Source organism: Cyanistes caeruleus, chromosome 2 (genome assembly GCF_971803275.1).
Source record: "Cyanistes caeruleus chromosome 2, bCyaCae1.hap1.1, whole genome shotgun sequence".
NCBI lineage: Eukaryota > Metazoa > Chordata > Aves > Passeriformes > Paridae > Cyanistes > Cyanistes caeruleus.
Window position 1 is genome coordinate 1,220,827 of NC_141702.1, and position 19,700 is coordinate 1,240,526.

At 55.0% G+C, this 19,700-nt stretch overlaps 2 protein-coding genes across 5 annotated transcripts in view; one reads left to right on the forward strand and one right to left on the reverse strand.

The window, feature by feature from the left end:
* PBK (PDZ binding kinase) lies at positions 1 to 14,129 on the forward strand. Of its 3 annotated transcripts, none has more exons than XM_086875372.1 (10): positions 1 to 131; positions 222 to 369; positions 866 to 1,182; positions 2,295 to 2,388; positions 4,076 to 4,218; positions 7,126 to 7,295; positions 9,618 to 9,747; positions 10,541 to 10,702; positions 12,501 to 12,897; positions 13,035 to 14,129. In XM_086875372.1, the coding sequence occupies exons 3-9, from the start codon at positions 1,134 to 1,136 to the stop codon at positions 12,788 to 12,790; spliced, it is 1,038 nt and encodes a 345-aa protein (XP_086731498.1). In that variant the 5' UTR covers positions 1 to 131; positions 222 to 369; positions 866 to 1,133; the 3' UTR covers positions 12,791 to 12,897; positions 13,035 to 14,129. The 3 variants fall into 3 exon arrangements, with proteins under 3 accessions (XP_086731498.1, XP_086731497.1, XP_086731499.1); XM_086875371.1 differs by having other exon boundaries at positions 13 to 131; positions 12,501 to 12,880; positions 13,018 to 14,129; XM_086875373.1 differs by lacking the exon at positions 1 to 131 and having other exon boundaries at positions 222 to 266; positions 312 to 369.
* The window catches only part of ESCO2 (establishment of sister chromatid cohesion N-acetyltransferase 2), a 17,410-nt gene continuing 11,645 nt past the window's right edge, over positions 13,936 to 19,700 (reverse strand). For both annotated transcript variants that reach the window (XM_086875370.1, XM_086875369.1), the window contains 2 exons: positions 18,679 to 18,869; positions 13,936 to 16,166 (listed from right to left, as the gene is read on the reverse strand). In XM_086875370.1, coding sequence (XP_086731496.1) covers positions 14,900 to 16,166; positions 18,679 to 18,869 — 1,458 coding nt within the window. In that variant the 3' untranslated portion in view covers positions 13,936 to 14,899. The remainder of the gene's footprint in view (positions 16,167 to 18,678; positions 18,870 to 19,700) is intronic.

Below are 19,700 nucleotides of genomic sequence, written 5' to 3' on the forward strand. Positions count from 1 at the left end.
CGCAGTGTTGGTCACGCCCCCTCTCAGTTCCTATTACCATATTTGGACGTTGGTCACGCCCCCGGAAGGGGCGGGGCCGACGGGAGCGCGCGCGGAGATTTGAACGCGGCGCCCGTTAACGGGCGGGAAAGGCGGGAAAAGGAGCCGGGAATTCCGCGGGATCGGCACCGGGAAAGGCGGGAAGAGGAGCCGGGAATTCCGCGGGATCGGCACCGGGAAAGGCGGGAAAAGGAGCCGGGAATTCCGCGGGATCGGCACCGGGAAAGGCGGGAAAAGGAGCCGGGAATTCCGCGGGATTGGCACCGGGAAAGGCGGGAAGGGGAGCCGGGAATTCCCCGGGAATTCCGCAGCCGCGCGCCCCGAGCCGAGGTGGGACCGGGGGGCTCTTCCTGGGATTCCCCCAAAACCTGGGGTCCCCCATTCCCAAATCGGGGCCATCCCGAGCTGAGATCCCAAATTCCCGCGCTGGGATCCCCTGGGATCCTCCAGGTTGGGATCCCTCCGATCCAGAACCCCCCAATTCCCGACTCTGGGACCTCCCAGATCCTGGGGCTCTCCGAATTCCCAAATCCAGGATCCCGCAATTCCCGAATCCGGGATTTCCCCAGATCCCAAATCCAATTTACGGACCCCCAATTCCTGAATGTGGGATCTTCCCAATTCCCAAATCCAGGAACCCTCAATTCCGAAATCCGGGACTATTCCAATTCCCAAATCCCGGGTTTCCCCATTTCCTAAATCCGGAACCTCCCCAATTCCCAGATCCAGGATCTCCCGAATTCCCAAATCCGGGATCTCCTCAATTCCCAAATCCGGGATCTCCCGGTGCCATTGGGATCCCTCCAAGTCCCCTCGTGCTCCGCAGGACCGGGATCTGGGATCCAGGATCGGGATCCAGGATCGGGATCAGCACCAGGGTCAAGATCGGCATCAGGATCTGAATCCAGCACCGGGATTGGGATCAGGATCTGGGATCGGGATCCAGGACTGGGATCCGGGATTGGGATCAGCACCGGGATCTGAATCCAGGATCGGGATCAGCACCGGGATCGGGATCCAGGATCAGCACCGGGATCCAGCACCGGGATCGGGATCCAGGACTGGGATCGGGATCCGGGATCCGGGATCGCTCCATGGCCTCGCTCCGCTCCCCGTCCCCCCCGTCCCGCGGGGCTGAGGAGGGTGAGCAAATCCCGGGATGTTCCCGCCAGCCTTTTCCCGGGAAAATCCCGGAGATTCCCGGGAAAACTCTGCCAGCCCCTCCCCCCTCCCCTCCCTCCCCCCCCCCACTTTGATCCGGGTGGGAAATCCCTGGGGTGGGATTCCCTTCCCAAATTCCCAATTTCCCATCCCAAATTCCCACCCCTTTATCCCATCCCAATTTGGGGTTTTTTGGGGGGATTTTGGGAGTTTTTGGTGATTTTTGGGGCGATTTTCAGAGGGTTTGGGTGAATTTGGGGGTTTTGGGGAGATTTGGGGGTGCCAGGGCTGATTTTGGGGTTATTTCTGTTGATTTTGCGGTTTTTGGGACAATTTTGTAAGGATTTTTGGGGCGATTTTGGGATAATTTTTGGGGCTACTTTGGGTTGACTGAAGATATTGGGCTGATTTGGGGTGATTTTGGGACAAATTGGGGGATTTTGTGGCGTTTTGGGGCTGATTTTGAGGATGCCAGAGCTGATTTTGGGGTGATTTTGGGGCAATTTTGAGCATTTTAGAGGAGGTTTTGGAGAGTTTGGGGGTGCCAGAGCTGATTTTGGGACAATTTTGGGGGTGATTTTTGATCATTTTGGGGACAATTTGGAGGATTTTGGGGGACTCTGATGATTTTGGGGGGATTTTGGGGCTTTTTTTGGTGATTTTTTGTGATTTTTGGGGTGATTTGGGGACAATTTTGGTTGATTTTGGGGGTCTTTGGAGGGATTTTGCAGGGGGAACTGAAGATTTTGGAGGGGTTTTGGGTGATTTTGGGGTGATTTTTTTGTGATTTTGGGGGGTTTGGGGTGATTTTGGGGCAATTTTAGGTGATTTTGGGTGATTTTGGTGATTTTTGGTGATTTCGGAGCTCCGTTTTTTCGGGAACATCCAAGAAACAAACCCAGAACTTGGGAAAACACCAGGAAAAAGCAAAACCCTTTGGAATTCCGACCATTCCCGGCTCCGCATCCCCGAATCGCGCGGGGACGGAAACCCCGCCGGGGATTATTCCCGATATCCAACGGGAATTCTCCCCGGGGTTCCCCAGGGAGGGCGGATCCCGATCCCAGCCGGGTTTTCCCGGGATTTTCCTGCAGATCCCGGGAATTTGGCGTCCATCACCATCCCGGCCTCGCCCTTCATGCAGAAGTTGGGATTCGGCACCGGAGTCAGCGTCTACCTGATGGAAAGGTCGGGAATTGTGATCCCGGGAATTGTTGTGATCCCGGGAAATCCCGGAGCCGATCCCGGGGTGATCCCGGCTCTCCTCCCCACGGAGCCGGGATTTGGGATTTGCGGAGCTGGGAGGGAGCGCGGGGCCCTGGGATGAGCCCGGCCTGGATGGAATTCCTGGGAATTTGGGCTCCATTCCCAGGAATTCCTGGGAATTTGGGCTCCTTTCCCGGGAATTCTGGGAATTTGGGCTCCATTCCCAGGAATTCCTGGGAATTTGGGCTCCATTCCCAGGAATTTGGGCTCCTTTCCCGGGAATTCTGGGAATTTGGGCTCCATTCCCAGGAATTCCTGGGAATTTGGGCTCCATTCCCAGGAATTCCTGGGAATTTGGGCTCCTTTCCCGGGAATTCTGGGAATTTGGGTTCCATTCCCGGGAATTCCTGGGAATTTGGGCTCTGGAATTTTGGGATAAGCCTCTCCTGGCTGGAATTCTGGGATTTTTCCCTCAGTTTTTTTGGGATCACTCTTTCCCACTTGGAATTCTGGGGATTTGGGTTCCATTCCTGGAAATTCTGGAATTCTGGGCTCCATTATTTTGGGGTCACCCTTTCCCACCTGGAATTCCAGGATTTGGGCTCCATTCCTGGGAATTCCGGGATTTTGGCCTCAGTTTTTTTTGGGATCACCCTTTCCTGACTGGAATTCTGGGATTTGGGCTCCTTTCCTGGCTGAAATTCCAGGATTTTGGCCTCCAAAATCCTCCTCCCCTCCCCCAGGCCCAGCCCCGCCTGGAAACAGAGGCGGATCCCGATTCCCGTTCCCTGGAGCCTTCCCATCACCCATGGATCCCATCCTCTTCCCAATCTCCTGGGGAATTCCGTGAATTTCCGGCATTCTCAGGCTTTTCCTGCACTCCCAGGCTTTTCCTGGAATTCCTGGCTTTTCCTGGAATTCCTGGCTTTTCCCAGCTTTTCCCACATTCCCAGATTTAACCCCATGATTTTTCTGGACTCCCGTGATTTCCCCAGGATCCCTGGCTTTTCCTGCATTCCCGTGATTTCCCCAGGATCCCTGGCTTTTCCTGGATTTCTTGCCTTCTCCCAGAATCCCATCATTTTCCCGGGACCCCAGGCTTTTCCCAGATTCCCCAGATTTCCCCAGATTCCCAGGCTTTTCCCAGGATCCCATCATTTCCTTGGATTCCCAGGCTTTTCCTGGATTCCCACGATTTCCCTGGATTCCCTGGATTCCCAGGTATTTCCCTCATTCCCAGGCTTTTCCCCTCATTTCCCCGTTGTTCCCGGTGCCATTCCGGCTGTTGTTCCCGGCTGTTCCTGGTGCCATTCCGGCTGTTGTTCCCGGCTGTTCCCGGTGCCATTCCGGCTGTTGTTCCCGGATGTTCCCGGTGCCATTCCGGCTGTTGTTCCCGGATGTTCCCGGTGCCATTCCGGCTGTTGTTCCTGGCTGTTCCTGGTGCCATTCCGGCTGTTGTTCCCGGCTGTTCCTGGTGCCATTCCGGATGTTGTTCCCGGCTGTTCCTGGTGCCATTCCGGCTGTTGTTCCCGGATGTTCCCGGTGCCATTCCGGCTGTTGTTCCCGGATGTTCCCGGTGCCATTCCGGCTGTTGTTCCCGGATGTTCCCGGTGCCATTCCGGCTGTTGTTCCCGGATGTTCCCGGTGCCATTCCGGCTGTTGTTCCCAGGTCTCCCCGCGGCTGTTCCCGCTCCCCCTGGGCTGTGAAGAAAATCAACTCCGGCTGTTCCGGGATCCAGCGCAGCCTCTTCCAGCAGCGCCTCCGGAACGAGGCCCAGACCTTGCGCAACCTGCGGCACCCCAACGTCGTCGGTGCGGGAACAGCGGGAATACCGGGAATGGGGGCGGGAACACACACTGGGAATGGGGGCAGGAACACCGGGAACCCACACCGGGAACACTGGGAATGGGGGCGGGAACACACCCCGGGAATATCGGGAATGGGGGCGTGAACAGCAGGAACCCACACCAGGAACACCGGGTACACCAGGAATGGGGGCGGGAATCCATACCGGGAACACCAGGAATGGGGGCAGGAACACCGGGAACTGACACTGGAAATGGGGGTGGGAACACCGGGAATGGGGGTGGGAACCCACACCAGGAACACCGGAAATGGGAGCGGGAACCCACACCAGGAACACCAGGAATGGGGGCAGGAACCCACACTGGGAATAGTGGGAATGGGGGCAGGACCCAACACCGGGAATGGGGGTGGGAACACCGGGAACTGACACTGGGAATGGGGGAGGGAACACCGGGAACCCACACCGGGTACACCGGGAATGGGGGCGGGAATCCATACCGGGAACACCGGGAATGGGGGCGGGAACACACCCCGGGAATATCAGGAATGGGGGTGGGAACACACACTGGGAATGGGGGCAGGAACACCGGGAACCCACACCGGGAACACTGGGAATGGGGGCGGGAACACACCCCGGGAATATCGGGAATGGGGGCGTGAACAGCAGGAACCCACACCAGGAACACCGGGTACACCAGGAATGGGGGCGGGAATCCATACCGGGAACACCAGGAATGGGGGCAGGAACACCGGGAACTGACACTGGAAATGGGGGTGGGAACACCGGGAATGGGGGTGGGAACCCACACCAGGACCACCGGAAATGGGAGCGGGAACCCACACCAGGAACACCAGGAATGGGGGCGGGAACCCACACTGGGAATAGTGGGAATGGGGGCAGGACCCAACACTGGGAATGGGGGTGGGAACACCGGGAACTGACACTGGGAATGGGGGAGGGAACACCGGGAACCCACACCGGGTACACCGGGAATGGGGGCGGGAATCCATACCGGGAACACCGGGAATGGGGGCGGGAACACACCCCGGGAATATCAGGAATGGGGGTGGGAACACACACTGGGAATGGGGGCAGGAACACCGGGAACCCACACCGGGAACACCGGGAATGGGGGCGGGAACACACCCCGGGAATATCGGGAATGGGGGCGTGAACAGCAGGAACCCACACCAGGAACACCGGGTACACCGGGAATGGGGGCGGGAATCCATACCGGGAACACCAGGAATGGGGGCAGGAACACCGGGAACTGACACTGGAAATGGGGGTGGGAACACCGGGAATGGGGGTGGGAACCCACACCAGGACCACCGGAAATGGGAGCGGGAACCCACACCAGGAACACCAGGAATGGGGGCAGGAACCCACACTGGGAATAGTGGGAATGGGGGCAGGACCCAACACTGGGAATGGGGGTGGGAACACCGGGAACTGACACTGGGAATGGGGGAGGGAACACCGGGAACCCACACCGGGTACACCGGGAATGGGGGCGGGAATCCATACCGGGAACACCAGGAATGGGAGCAGGAACACCGGGAACTGACACTGGGAATGGGGGTGGGAACCCACACTGGGAACACCGGAAATGGGAGCGGGAACCCACACCAGGAACACCAGGAATGGGGGCGGGAACCCACACTGGGAATACTGGGAATGGGGGCAGGACCCAACACCGGGAATGGGGGTGGGAACACCGGGAATGAGGGCGGGAATGGGGGCAGGGATCCTGGGGATGGACACCGGGAATGAGGGTGGGAACACTGGGAATGGGAGCAGGGATACCGGGAATGGGGGTTGGATCCTTGGGAATGGCGGGGGGACCCCTGGGAATGGATCCCATCCCATTCCTGTCCCCACTCCCATTCCCATGGATCCCCTTTCCCAGGGGAATGGCGGGGTTGGATTCATGGGAACAGATCCCATTCCCATCCCATCAATCCCATTCCCATCAATCCCATTCCTGTTCCCATTCCCACAGATCCCATTCCCACCCCATCAATCCAATCCCATTCCCACAGTTCCCATTCCCAGAAATCCCACTCCGAGGGATCCTATCTCCATTCCCTGGACCCCATTCCCCCAAATCCCATCCCCATCCCATCGATCCAACCCCATTCCCATGAATCCCATTTCCCTCTTCCCTGGATCCCAGGGATGCCATTCCCAGAAATCCCATGGATCCCATTCCTGGCTCCCAGGGATTTCCCATTTCTGGGATTTTCCATATTTCCATATTCATGGATTAGATTTCCCACGGAATATTTCCCATGGATAATTTCCCATGGATTAGATTTCCTATGGATTTTATTTTCCATGGATCATTTCCCATGGAATATTTCCTGTGGATTCCTTCCCCTGGATTATATTTCCCATGGATTTTATTTCCCAAGGATTAGATTTCCCATGGAATATTTCCCATGGAATACTTCCCATGGATGATTTCTCATGGAATATTTCCCATGGATCATTTTCCCATGGATTAGATTACCTATGGATTAGATTTCCCATGGATAATTCCCCATGGAATATTTCCCATGGATTTTATTTCCCATGGATGATTTCCCATGGATTCCTTCCCCTGGATTAGATTTCCCATGAATTATATTTCCCACAGATAATTTCCCATGGATGATTTCCCATGGATTCCTTCCCCTGGATTATTTCCCATGGATTTTATTTCCCATGGATCATTTCCCCTGGATTATTTCCCATGGATTTTGTTTCCCATGGAATATTTCCCCTGGATCATTTCCCATGGATCATTTCCCATGGATCATTTCCCCTGGATCATTTCCCATGGATTTTATTTCCCATGGAATATTTCCCCTGGATTATTTCCCATGGAATATTTCCCCAGGCTGATGATTTCCCCCCGGACCATTCCCAGGGTACCGGGCTCTGGCTGTGGCTCCCGACGGGAATCTCTGCCTGGCCATGGAATTCGGGGGCGAGCGTTCCCTGTGGGATCGGATCCAGGAGCGCCGGGAGCGCGGCCGCAGGGCCTTTCCCGCCGGAGCCGTCCTGCGCGTCGGGCTGGGCGTGGCCCGGGGGCTGCAGGTAACGGCAACAACAACAGCCGCAACAACAACAGCCGGAATAACAGTGGGGAACAATGGGAATAATAACGGGAACAACAACGGCAGGAATAACAACAGCCGGAACAACAACAGCCGGAATAACAGTGGGGAACAATGGGAATAATGGCGGGAATAACAACAATGGGAACAACAGCGGGAATGATAATGGGAATAACAACGGGAATAACAACTACAACGGGAAGAACAACAACGGGAACAACAGCGGGAATGATAGCGGGAATAACGGGAACAGCGGGAATTACAGTGGGAACAGCGGGAATAACAACGGGAACAACAGCGGGAATGATAGCGGGAATAACGGGAACAGCAGGAATAACAACAGGAACAACAGCGGGAATGATAGCGGGAATAATGGGAACAGAGGGAATTACAATGGGAACAGCGGGAATAACAGCAGGAATAACCTGGGATAACGGGAATAACAACAACAGTGGGAATAACAACAGCAGGAATGGGAACAACAGTGGGAATAACAGGAATAACAATGGGAATAGTGGGAAGAACAACAGTGGGAATAATGGGAATAATAACGGGAATAACAACAACGGGAATGGGAATAATGGTGGGAATAATAGCAGGAATAATGGGAACAGGAATAACAATGGGAATAATAGCAGGAATAATGGGAATAGGAATAACAGTGGGAATAATAGCAGGAATAACAGTGGGAATGCAGCAGGAACATGCCAGGAATAGTGGGAATGCACCAGGAATTACAGGAATGCAGCAGGAACAAAGCTGGGAATAATGGGAATACAGCGGGAACAAAACCAGGAATAATGGGAATACACCGGGAACAAAACCAGGAATAATGGGAATACAGCGGGAATGCAGCAGGAATGAGCTGGGAATAACAGGAATACACTGGGAAAACAGCGGGAATGTGCCAGGAAAAACACCAAGGAAAAAAGCAGGAACAACACTGGGAACAACGGCAGGAAAGGCTGGGAGTGCGGGAAAGGCTGGGAAAATCCTGGGAATACCGGGAAAAGCCAGGGATTCCAGGAAAAGCCTGGGATTCTGGGAAACTCATGGAATTCTGGGAAAAGGGGGAGCCAGGGCGGCTTTCCAGGTGCTGGGGGGGTTGGGATGGGGATGGGCGGGAGCTCGGGAAGGAATTCCCAGAGAATCCCTGGGAGCGTCCAAGGAAAAGCTGGAGCAGCCTGGGATGGGAATGGGGTGGGATTGAAGGTCCATGGATCCCATCCCAAGGAATTCCGGCATTCTGGGATCGAGGACACTCAGGATCCATCCCGAGGGATTTTTATGGAATTTGGGGATGGGAAAGGCAAGGGAGACCCTTCCTGGAGTTGGGAATTCCCGGAATCCCTCCCCGGAGAGGAGCCGGGATGGGGCTGGGCCCGAGCCCAGGCTGGGAAATCTGGGAAGGGACGGAATTCCCTGGGAAAGGGGAGCCGGGCTCAGAGTGGATCCCGAGGTTCCGAGGGCGGCTCTGGGGGGGCTTCCCCATGTCCGATTTTTTCCCATTGTTGTTTTTCCCGCTGTTATTTTTCCTGCTGTTGCTTTTCCTTCCCACTGTTGTTTCTCCCGCTGTTATATTTCCTGTTATTTTTCCTGCTGTTGTTTTTCCTTCCCGCTGTTGTTTTGTCCCACAGTTGTTGTTTGTTTTTACCTCCCTTGGCTGTTGTTTTTCCCTCCTGCAGTTGTTATTTTTCCCGCTGTTGTTATTTTTCCTGGTGTTATTTTTCCCGGTGTTGTTTTTCCCGCTGTTGTTATTTTTCCTGGTGTTGTTTCGTCCCACAGTTGTTTTTTCCCGCTGTTGTTTTTCCTGGTGTTGTTTTTCCCGCTGTTGCTGCTTTGTCCCACAGCAGTTGTTGTTTTTCCCGGTGTTAGTTTTCCCTGCTGTTGTTGTTTTTCCTGCTGTTCTTTTTCCTGCTGTTGTTGTTTTGTCCCACAGCTGCTGTTGTTGTTTATCCGGCTGTTGTTTTCCCTGCTGTTGTTGTTTTTCCTGGTGTTGTTGCTTTGTCCCACAGCTGTTGCTGTTGTTTTTCCGGCTGTTGTTTTTCCAGCAGTTGTTGTTTATCTGGCTGTTGTTGTTTTTCCCACTGTTCTTTTTCCCGGTGCTGTTGCTTTGTCCCACAGCAGTTGCTGTTGTTTATCCGGCTGCTGTTGTTTATCCGGCTGTTGTTTATCCAGCTGCTGTTGTTTATCCGGCTGCTGTTGTTTATCCAGCTGCTGTTGTTTATCCGGCTGTTGTTTATCCGGCTGCTGTTGTTTATCCGGCTGTTGTTTATCCGGCTGTTGTTGTTCCCTCCGGCAGTACCTACACACGGAGCAGCGGCTGCTCCACGGTGACATCAAATCCCCGAACGTCGTCGTGCGCGGGGCCTTCGAATCCGTCAAAATCTGCGACGTCGGAGTCGCCCTGGCCCTGGACGAGAACCTGGAAGGTGCCGGAACCCCAGGAACGCCGCCGGTTCCTTGGGAATGCGGGAAGGGATCCGGTTCCTTGGGAATTGTGGAGCTGGAGGCTCCTGGATCTCCTGGAGGGATCCCCCGGGCTCTGGGAATCCACCCGGGAGGCTGGAATTCCCGGGAAAAGGGGCTCGGGAATCCCTGTGGGAGTGCGGCTTTTCCTGGGACCCCATTCCCAATCCCACCCCATTCCCAATCCCATTCCCAGTTCCATCCTATTCCCAGCCCAATTCCAAATCAAATCCCAATCCCAATCCAGTCCAATCCAATCCCATTCCCAATCTGATCCCATTCCTGATCTGATCCTATTCCTGATCCAATCCCATTCCTGATCTGATCCCATTCCCAATCTGATCCTGTTCTTAATCCCATTCCCCATCCCATTCCCAATCTACTCCCGATCCCAATCCCTCTCCCATTCATCCCCAATCCCATTCCCCATCCCAATCCATTCCCAGTCCTGATCCTGATCCCATTCCCAATCCGATCCCATTCCCAATCCGATCCCATTCCCAATCCGATCCCGTTCCTGATCTGATCCTGTTCCCAATCTGATCCCATTCCCAATCCAATCCCGTTCCTGATCCGATCCCATTCCTGATCCAATCCCGATCCATTCCTGGTGTTCCTGATGTCATTCCTGATGTTGTTCCCGGTGTTCCCAACATCATTCCCGGTGTTCCCAATGTCATTCCTGACGTTGTTCCCATTGTTCCTGACGTCGTTCCCGGTGTTCCCGACGTCGTTCCCGCCGCGTTCCGTCGGCAGCGCGCGATCCCGAGCAGCCGTACGTGGGGACGGAGCCGTGGCTGCCTCCGGAGGCGCTGGAGCCGGGCGGGATCATCTCGGATCGCTCCGACATTTTCCCGCTGGGGCTGACGCTGTGGGAGATGCTGGCGCTGAGCGTGCCCCACCTGCCCGACTGCAGCGGTGCGAACAACAGCCGGAACAACAACAGCCGGAACAATGGGAATAACAGTGGGAACAATGGGAATAACAGCGGGAATGGGAGTGGGAAAAGCGGGAATGGGAACAGTGGGAATGGGAGTGGGAACAGCGGGAATGGGAACAGCGGGAACAATGGGAATAACAACAGAAAAAACAATGGGAACAGTCGGAACAATGGGAACAGCGGGAATGGGAACAGTGGGAATAATAACAGCGGGAACAATGGGAACAGTGGGAATAACAACAATGGGAACAACAGTGGGAATAACACTGGGAACAATGGGAACAGCAGGAATGGGAACAACGGGAACAATGGGAACAACAGCGGGAACTACAGCAGGAATAACAGCGGGAGCAATGGGAACAGCGGGAATAACAACAATGGGAATAACACTGGGAATAACACTGGGAACAATGGGAACTACGGGAACAATGGGAACAACAGCAGGAATAACAGCAGGAATAACAGTGGGAATAACAGCGGAAACGGGAACAATGGGAACAGCGGGAATGGGAGTGGGAACAGCGGGAATGGGAACAGCGGGAACAATGGGAATAACAGTGGGAATGGGAGTGGGAAAAGCGGGAATGGGAACAGCGGGAATGGGAACAGTGGGAACAATGGCAACAGTGAGAACAGCGGGAATGGGAACAGCGGGAACAATGGGAATAACAACAGAAGGAACAATGGGAACAGCGGGAATGGGAAGAGCGGGATCCAGAGAGGGGAGCGGGAATGGGAAACGGGTTGGGATTGGGGATGGGAGTGGAATTGGGAATGGATTGGGAATTGGAAAGGGATTGGGATTGGGATGGAATTTGGAGCGAGAGTGGGATTGGATTAGGGTCAGATTGGGATTGGGATTAGTGGGATTGGGGATGGGGTTGGGATGGGATTCGGGAATAGGATTGGAATTAGGAGTGGGATTGGGGATGGGATTGGGAGTCGGATTGGACTGGATTGGGATTGGATTAGGGTCAAGCAGGGAATGGGATTTGGAACGGGATTGGGATCAGGAATGGGATTGGATTGGAAGAAGAACTGGAAATGGGATTTGATTTGGAATTGGATTGGGAACAGGATCAGATTGGGAACTGATTTGGATTGGAATGGGAATCGGATCGGACTGACCTGGGAATGGGATGGGATTGGCTCAGGAATGGGATTGGGATGGGATTGGCTCGGGAATGGGATTGGGGTTGAATTGGGATTGGGAATTTGATTGGAATTGGGATTGGGGAGGGGCTGGCAGGGAATGGGATTCCTGGGAAGAGGAATTGGGCTGGGAGCTCAGGAAGGAATTCCCAGAGAATCCCTGGGAGCATCCAAGGAAAGGCTGGAGCAGCCCGGGATTGGAATGGGATGGGATTGAAGGTCCATGGATCCCATCCCAAGGAATTCCGGCATTCTGGGATCGAGGACACTCAGGATCCATCCCGAGGGATTTTTATGGAATTCAGGGATGGGAAAGGGAAGTGAGACCCTTCCTGGAGTTGGGAATTCCCAAAATTCCTTCCTGGCGAGGAGTCGGGATGGGGCTGGACCCAATCCTGGAGAGGCAGAGCGGGATTTGGGAAAAGGACCCGGAATGTTGGGACAGGGTTGGGATTTGGGAACCTCAGAATTCCGGGAATGCCCAAGGCTGGGCTGGGACCACCCCGGGAACATCAGGGCTGGAATATCTGGGATTCCGGGCTGGGATAACTGGGAATATCAGGGCTGGAATCCCCAGAATTCCCGGGATCCGCTTCCAACGGCCGCTCTCTGCTGCCATTCCAGAGGATTCCTTCTCCTCGGAGGATTCCCTGCGCTCCGAGGATTCCCGCTGCTCCGAGGATTCCCGCTGCTCGGAGGATTCCGAGGATTCCTGGGAGCGGCAGTTCCGGGCGCGTTTGGGCTCGCGGCCGCCGCTGCCGGCGGAGGCGGCGCTGGATCCGGCGCTGGGATCCGTGCGGGAATTGTTCTGCGCCTGCACCGCGGCCCAGCCCCGGCAGCGCCCGCCCGCCGCCGCCCTGTGCCGGGCGCTGGAGCCGCTGCCCATGGCAATTCCACAGGAACTGCTGGAGTGAGGGAACAGCACTCCCAGAGCTCCGGAATTCCTGCATTCCTGGAGCTCCAGAGCCCCGGCATTCCCGGAGTTCCAGCCCCGATATTCCCAGGTTTCCAACTCTGCCGGGCCCTGGAGCCGCGCTGCCCATGGGAATTCCCGAGGAATTACAGCGAGGGTCTGGAACACCGGAATTCCCGGAGCTCCAGAGCCCCAACATTCCCGGAGTTCCAGCCCCGATATTCCCAGGTTTCCAACTCTGCCAGGCCCTGGAGCTGCTGCCCATGGGAATTCCCCAGGAACTCCAGGAATGAGGGGACGGAGCTCCAGAGCCCCGGCATTCCCGGATTTCCAGAGCCCAAACATTCCCGGAGCTCTGGAACCCGGCATTCCTGGGGTTCTGGAGCCCCCCCAAAATTCCTGGAGTTCCAGAGCCCCAACATTCCCAGATTTCCAACTCTGCCGGGCCCTGGAGCCGCTTCCCATGGGAATTCCCCAGGAACTCCTGGAGTGAGGGCACGGAGCTCCGGAATTCCCAGAGTTCTGGAGGCCTGAAATTCACGGATTTCCAGAGCCCAAACATTCCCAGAGCTCCAGAACCCCAACATTCCCAGAGTTCTGTAGCCCTGACATTCCTGGAGTTCCAGAGCCCCGACATTCCCAGAGTTCCAGAGCTCTGATATTCCCAGATCTCCAGACCCCGACATTCCCAAATTTCCAGAGGGATGCGGCTCTAGAGCCTCCATATTCCCGAATTTCCATTGAGACGTGGCTCCGGAGCCCTGACATTCCCAGATTCCCACGGAGCCGTTCCCGGCTCTGGGAGCGCCCGGAATTGTGTCCCTCCCATTCCCAGAATTCCAGGATGGATTTTCCCAGATTTTTTTTTAGGTCGGATTTCCCCAGATTTGGGTTTGGAAATTTTTCCCAACTTTTCCAGTTGGATTTTCTTTTTTTCCAAGTGGGATTTTCCCTCTTTTTTTCCCCCCCTGCATCTTCCCAAGTTTTCCCGTTGGATTCTCCCAGGTTGGGAGTTGGATTTTCCCCGTTTTTTCCCAGTTGGATTATCCCAAGTTTTTGGGGATTTGGATTTTCCTGAGGTTTTCTTTCCCAGATTTTCCCTCCTTTCCCAGCTGGATTTTTCCCTCTTTTTTCGGGCTGGAATTCGGAATTTTTCAGTTTTATTTAATTGGAATTTTCCCTTTTTTTTTTTTTTTTTCCTTGGAATTTCCCCTCTTTTTTTATTGGAGTTTTCCCTTTTCTTTCTCTTGGAGTTTTCCCCTTTTTCCCCGTTGGGAGTTTTTTCCCGGTTTTCCCTCCGGAACTTTCCCAACCATTCCCAATAAACGGATCCCTCCCTATCCCTGGCACCGGTGGATTTTTCCAGGATTTTGGGAATCTGAGGGGGGGTGGGAACATCCTCCAAAAACCCCCGGAATATTCCCAGAAAAACCCTGGGAATATCCCCTCAGAAAACCTTGGAATGTTCCCAGGAAACACCAGAAAACCTTGGAATATTGTCAGGAATTTATGGAATATTGTCATAAAACCTTGGAATGTTTCCATAAGAACTTGGGAATATTTTCATAAAACCTGGGAATACTGCCATGAATCTATGGGATAACACAAAACCTGGGAATATTTCCATAAAACTTGGGAATACTTCCATAAAAACTGGGAATATTTCCATAAATCTATGGGATATCATCACAAAACCTGGGAATACTTCCATAAAACTTGGGAATATTTCCATAAAAACTCTGGAATATTTCTATAAATCTATGGGATAACATCAGAAAACCTGGGAATATTTCCACAAAAACCGGGAATCTGCTCAGAAATCCACGGGATGGCCTCACAAAACCCGGGAATCTTCCCAGGAAAACGCCTGGAATTTCCCTCCTGGGTGGCTCCTGGTGCTGATCCGTCGGGAAAATCCTTGGGAAGGGATTCCCAAGCCCAAATCGCTGAAATCCCAAAGGAATCCCGGCAGAATTCCAGGAATTCCGGTGGAATGGAGCGGGGAGGGGTTCCCGAGGGATGGGGAGGGAAAAGATTCCCGAGGGATTTAGGGAAGGATCCCTTGGGATCCCGGCCGGATCCATCCCGGCCTTTGCAGCCCCTCAGGAATTCATGAGGATCCCGAGGATTCCAGGGATCCTGAGCCGGTGGATCCCGCGGATTCCGATCCCGCCGATCCTGATCGTTCCAGGGATCCCGCTGATCCCGATCCAGCCGATCCCAAGGATTTTGCTGATCCCGATCCTGCTGATTCCAGGGATCCCGTGGCTCCCAATCCAGATGATTTCACTGATCCCAATCCAGTGGATCCCTCTGATTTCGCAGATCCCGATCCTGCTGATCCCACTGATCCCGATCCAGATGATTTCCCCGATCCCAATCCAGCTGATCCCAAGGATTTCCCTGATCCTGACCCAGCGGATCCCAATGATTTCACGGATCCCTCTGACTCCGATCCAGCCAATCCCAAGGATTTCGGGGATCCCGCTGGTTTTGCTGATCCGGCTGATCCCGATCCTGCTGATTTCAGGGATCCCTCTGATCCCGATCCGGCCGATCCCACTGATTCCAGGGATCCCGTGGCTCCCAAACCAGCTGATCCCAAGGATTTAACGGATCCCGCTGGTTTTGCTGATCCTGGGGATCCCGCTGATTTCGGGGCTCCGGCTGATCCCGATCCGGCTGATCCCAAGGATTTCACGGATCCCGCTGATCCCTCTGATCCCGATCCGGCTGATCCTAAGGATGTCAGGGATCCGGACGATCCCGCTGATCCCGGGGATCCCTGTGATCCCGATCCAGCCAATCCTGCTGATCCCAGGGATCCTGTGGCTCCCAATCCAGCCGATCCCACGGATTTCAGGGATCCTGCTGATTTCGCTGATCCCGCTGATCCCGATCCCGCTGATTTCGGGGCTCCGGCTGATCCCGATCCCACTGATTTCGGCGATCCCTCTGATCCCGATCCGGCCGATCCCAAGGATTTCACTGATCCCGCTGATTTCAGGGATCCGGCTGATCCCAAGGATCCCTCTGATCCCGATCCCGCTGATTTCAGGGCTCCGGCTGATCCTGATCCCGCTGATCCCGGGGATCCCTCTGATCCCGATCCCGCTGATTTTGGGGATCCCAGTGATCCCGATCCGTCCAATCCCGCCCATCCCGGGGATCCCGGTGTTCCCGATCCCGGGGATCCCGGTGTTCCCGGGGATCCCGATCCCGGTGATCCCGGTGATCCCGGGGATCCCGGCAGGAAGCTGCAGACCAGGAAGTCGGGCCGGTTGCAGTAGGCGGCCGCCAGGCTCCGCCCATCCGGAGTGGGGTCGGAAAAGGCCAAATCCTGGGAATCCAGCACGGCCCCGAACACGAACGTGCGCCTGGGGACAGCAGGAAAAATGGGATTGGAAAAACGGGATTGGAAACGGGAAAGCTGCAGGAAAAAACGGGATTGGAAACCGGGATTGGAAATAGGAAAACCACAGGAAAAACCGGGATTGGAAACGGGAAAACTGCAGGGAAAAACTGGGATTGGAAACGGGAAAACTGCGGGAAAACCGGGATTGGAAATGGGAAAAGCAGGATAGGAAACGGGAAAAGCGGGATTGGAAACGGGAAAATGGGATTGGAAACAGGAAAGCTGCGGGGAAAAAAACGGGATTTGAAACGGGAAAAACGGGATTGGAAACTGGGATTGGAAACGGGAAAACTGCAGGGAAAAACTGGGATTGGAAATGGGAAAAGCGGGACTGGAAACGGGAAAACTGGGATTGGAAATGGGAAAACTGCAGGAAAAAACGGGACTGGAAACGGGAAAATGGGATTGGAAACAGGAAAGCTGCGGGGAAAAACGGGATTGGAAATGGGAAAAGCGGGATTGGAAACCGGGATTGGAAACAGGAAAACCACAGGAAAAACCGAGATTGGAAATGGGAAAAGTCTGGGAAAACCGGGATTGGAAACCAGGATTGGAAACAGGAAAACCGCAGGGAAAAAACTGGGATTGGAAATGGGAAAACCGTGAGAAAAACCAGGATTGGAAACAGGAAAACTGCGGGAAAAGCGGGACTGGAAATGGGAAAAGCGGGATTGGAAATGAGAAAAACTGGGATTGGAAATGGGAAAAGCGGGACTGGAAATGGGAAAAGCGGGACTGGAAATGGGAAAAGCGGGATTGGAAATGGGAAAAGCGGGATTGGAAATGGGAAAAGCGGGACTGGAAATGGGAAAAGCGGGATTGGAAATGGGAAAAGCGGGATTGGAAATGGGAAAAGCGGGATTGGAAATGGGAAAAGCGGGATTGGCCGCGGGCCGGGAGAGGCTCCGTGGTTGGCGGGAAGGGGCGGGGCTGGAATTCCCGGAGTTTCCGCTGGAATTTGGGATGGATGGAAGGGTTTGGTTCCAGTTCCGTTTCCCATTCCCGCTTTTCCCTCTCCATTCCCAGTTTCCCGTCCCCACTCCCGTTCTTCCCGGCATTCCAATTTCCCACTGGAGCGCATCCAGCATTCCCAGCTCCCGCCATTCCTAGAATTCCCATTCCCGGTTCCCACCAGAGCACATCCAGCATTCCCTGGACCTGCCAATCCCAGTTTTCCCCACCCCATTCCCACTTTCCCCACCCCATTCCCAGCATTCCCACATTCCCAGCATTCCCGGATTTCCCACTGGAGCGTGTCCAGCCTTCCCCATTCCCCATTCCCAGCATTCCCCCACTCCCAGATTTTTCCTTCATTTCCCACTGGAGCACACCCAGCATTCCCAGACCATTCCCGCTTTTCCCACCCGAGCGTGTCCATCATTCCCCATTCCCAGCATTCCCGGACTTCCCAGCGGAGCACACCCAGCATTCCCAGAATTCCCAGATCACTTCCGGGTTTCCCAGCGGAGTACACCCAGCATTCCCGGATCATTCCGGGTTTTCCCACCAGAGCGTGTCCAGCATTCCCCCATTTCCAGATTTTTCCTGGATTTCCCACCGGAGCACACCCAGAATTCCCAGATCACTCTCGGGTTTCCCAGCAGAGCACACCCAGCATTCCCAGATCATTCCCGGATCATTCCCGGGTTTCCCACTGGAGCACACCCAGCATTCCTGGACCATTCCCGATTTTCCCACCGGAGCGTGCCCAGCATTGCCCACTCCCAGCATTCCCCATTCCCAGCATTCCCGGATTTCCCACCGGAGCGTGTCCAGCATTCCCCATTCCCCCATTCCCAGCATTCCCCCATTCCCAGCACTCCCAGAATTCCCGGCTCAATCCCAGATTTCCCACCGGAGCGTGTCCAGCATTCCCCCATTCCCCCAGTCCCAGCATTCCCAGAATTCCCGGCTCATTCCCGGATTTCCCACCGGAGCGTGTCCAGCGTTCCCCCATTCCCAGCATTCCCCCATTCCCAGCATTCCCCATTCCCAGCATTCCCAGATTTCCCACCGGAGTGTGTCCAGCATTCCCCCATTCCCAGCATTCCCCATTCCCAGCATTCCCCCATTCCCAGCACTCCCAGCATTCCCAGGCCATTCCCAGATTTCCCACCAGTGTGTCCAGCATTCCCCATTCCCAGCATTCCCGGATTTCCTACCGGAGTGTGTCCAGCATTGCCCACTCCCAGCATTCCCCATTCCCGGATTCCCCACCAGTGTGTCCAGCATTCCCCATTCCCCCATTCCCAGATTTCTCACCGGAGCGTGTCCAGCATTCCCCCATTCCCAGCATTCCCAGAATTCCCGGCTCATTCCTGGATTTCCCACCGGAGCGTGTCCAGCATTCCCCATTCCCAGCATTCCCCCATTCCCAGCACTCCCCCATTCCCAGCATTCCCCATTCCCAGCACTCCCCCATTCCCAGCATTCCCCCATTCCCAGCACTCCCGGCTCATTCCCGGATTTCCCACCGGAGCGTGTCCAGCATCCTGCGGGCGATCCCGCGGCGTCTCCGAGCCGGCAGCACCCAGATCCGGCTGATCCCGCACACGGCCGGCTCCGGATCCCGCCGGCAGCGCCAGGCCCAGCGCGGGGAGCCGGAATCGGAATCGCCGCCGGTATCCCGGGAATCCGGGAAGGGCTCCGGCAGCACCCGGAACGCCTGCGGGAACGGCGGCGGGAAAATGGGAATGGGGGAATTGGGGAAGGGGGAAAAGGGGGATGGAAAAGAGGGGATGGGGTGGGAAAAGCGGGAAGTGGGAAACGGGGAATGGGAAAGGAAAAGTGGGAATGGGAGAAGCGGGAATGGGAAAAGTGGGAATGGAAAAATGGGAAGAGGGAAGGGAAAAGCGGGAATGGGGTTGGGAAAAGCGGGAAGGGGGTTGGGAAAAGCAGGAATGGGAAAATGGGAAGAGGGAAGGGAAAGTGGGAATGAGGATGGGACAAGTGGAAAAGCGGGAATGGGGTTGGGAAAAGCAGGAATGGGAGAAGCAGGAATGGAAAAAATGGAAATGGGAATGGGAAAAGCGGGAATGGGAAAAGCGGGAATGGGAGAAGCAGGAATGGGGATGGAAAATTCCCCCAAGAAGAGCAGCAGGGGGCTGAGCTAATCACCAACTTAATTAACGAGCTAACGAGCCAATTAACGAGCTAACAAGTTAATGAATTAATTAAGGGGCGACTTAATTAATGGGGTGATGGGCGTGGCCTCCAGGCAGCCCTGCAGGGCCCCTCCCCCCCCCAGGAAGAGCAGCAGGGGGATGAGTTAACGAGCTAATTACCCAGCTAATTAAGGGGTTAATTAATTAATTAGGGGGTTAATGACTGACCTGTGTGATGGGCGTGGCCTCCAGGCAGCCCTGCAGGGCCCCTCCCCCCCCAGGAAGAGCAGCAGGGGGATGAGTTAACGAGCTAATTACCCAGCTAATTAACGGGTTAATTAATTAATTAGGGGGCTAATGACTGACCTGTGTGATGGGCGTGGCCTCCAGGC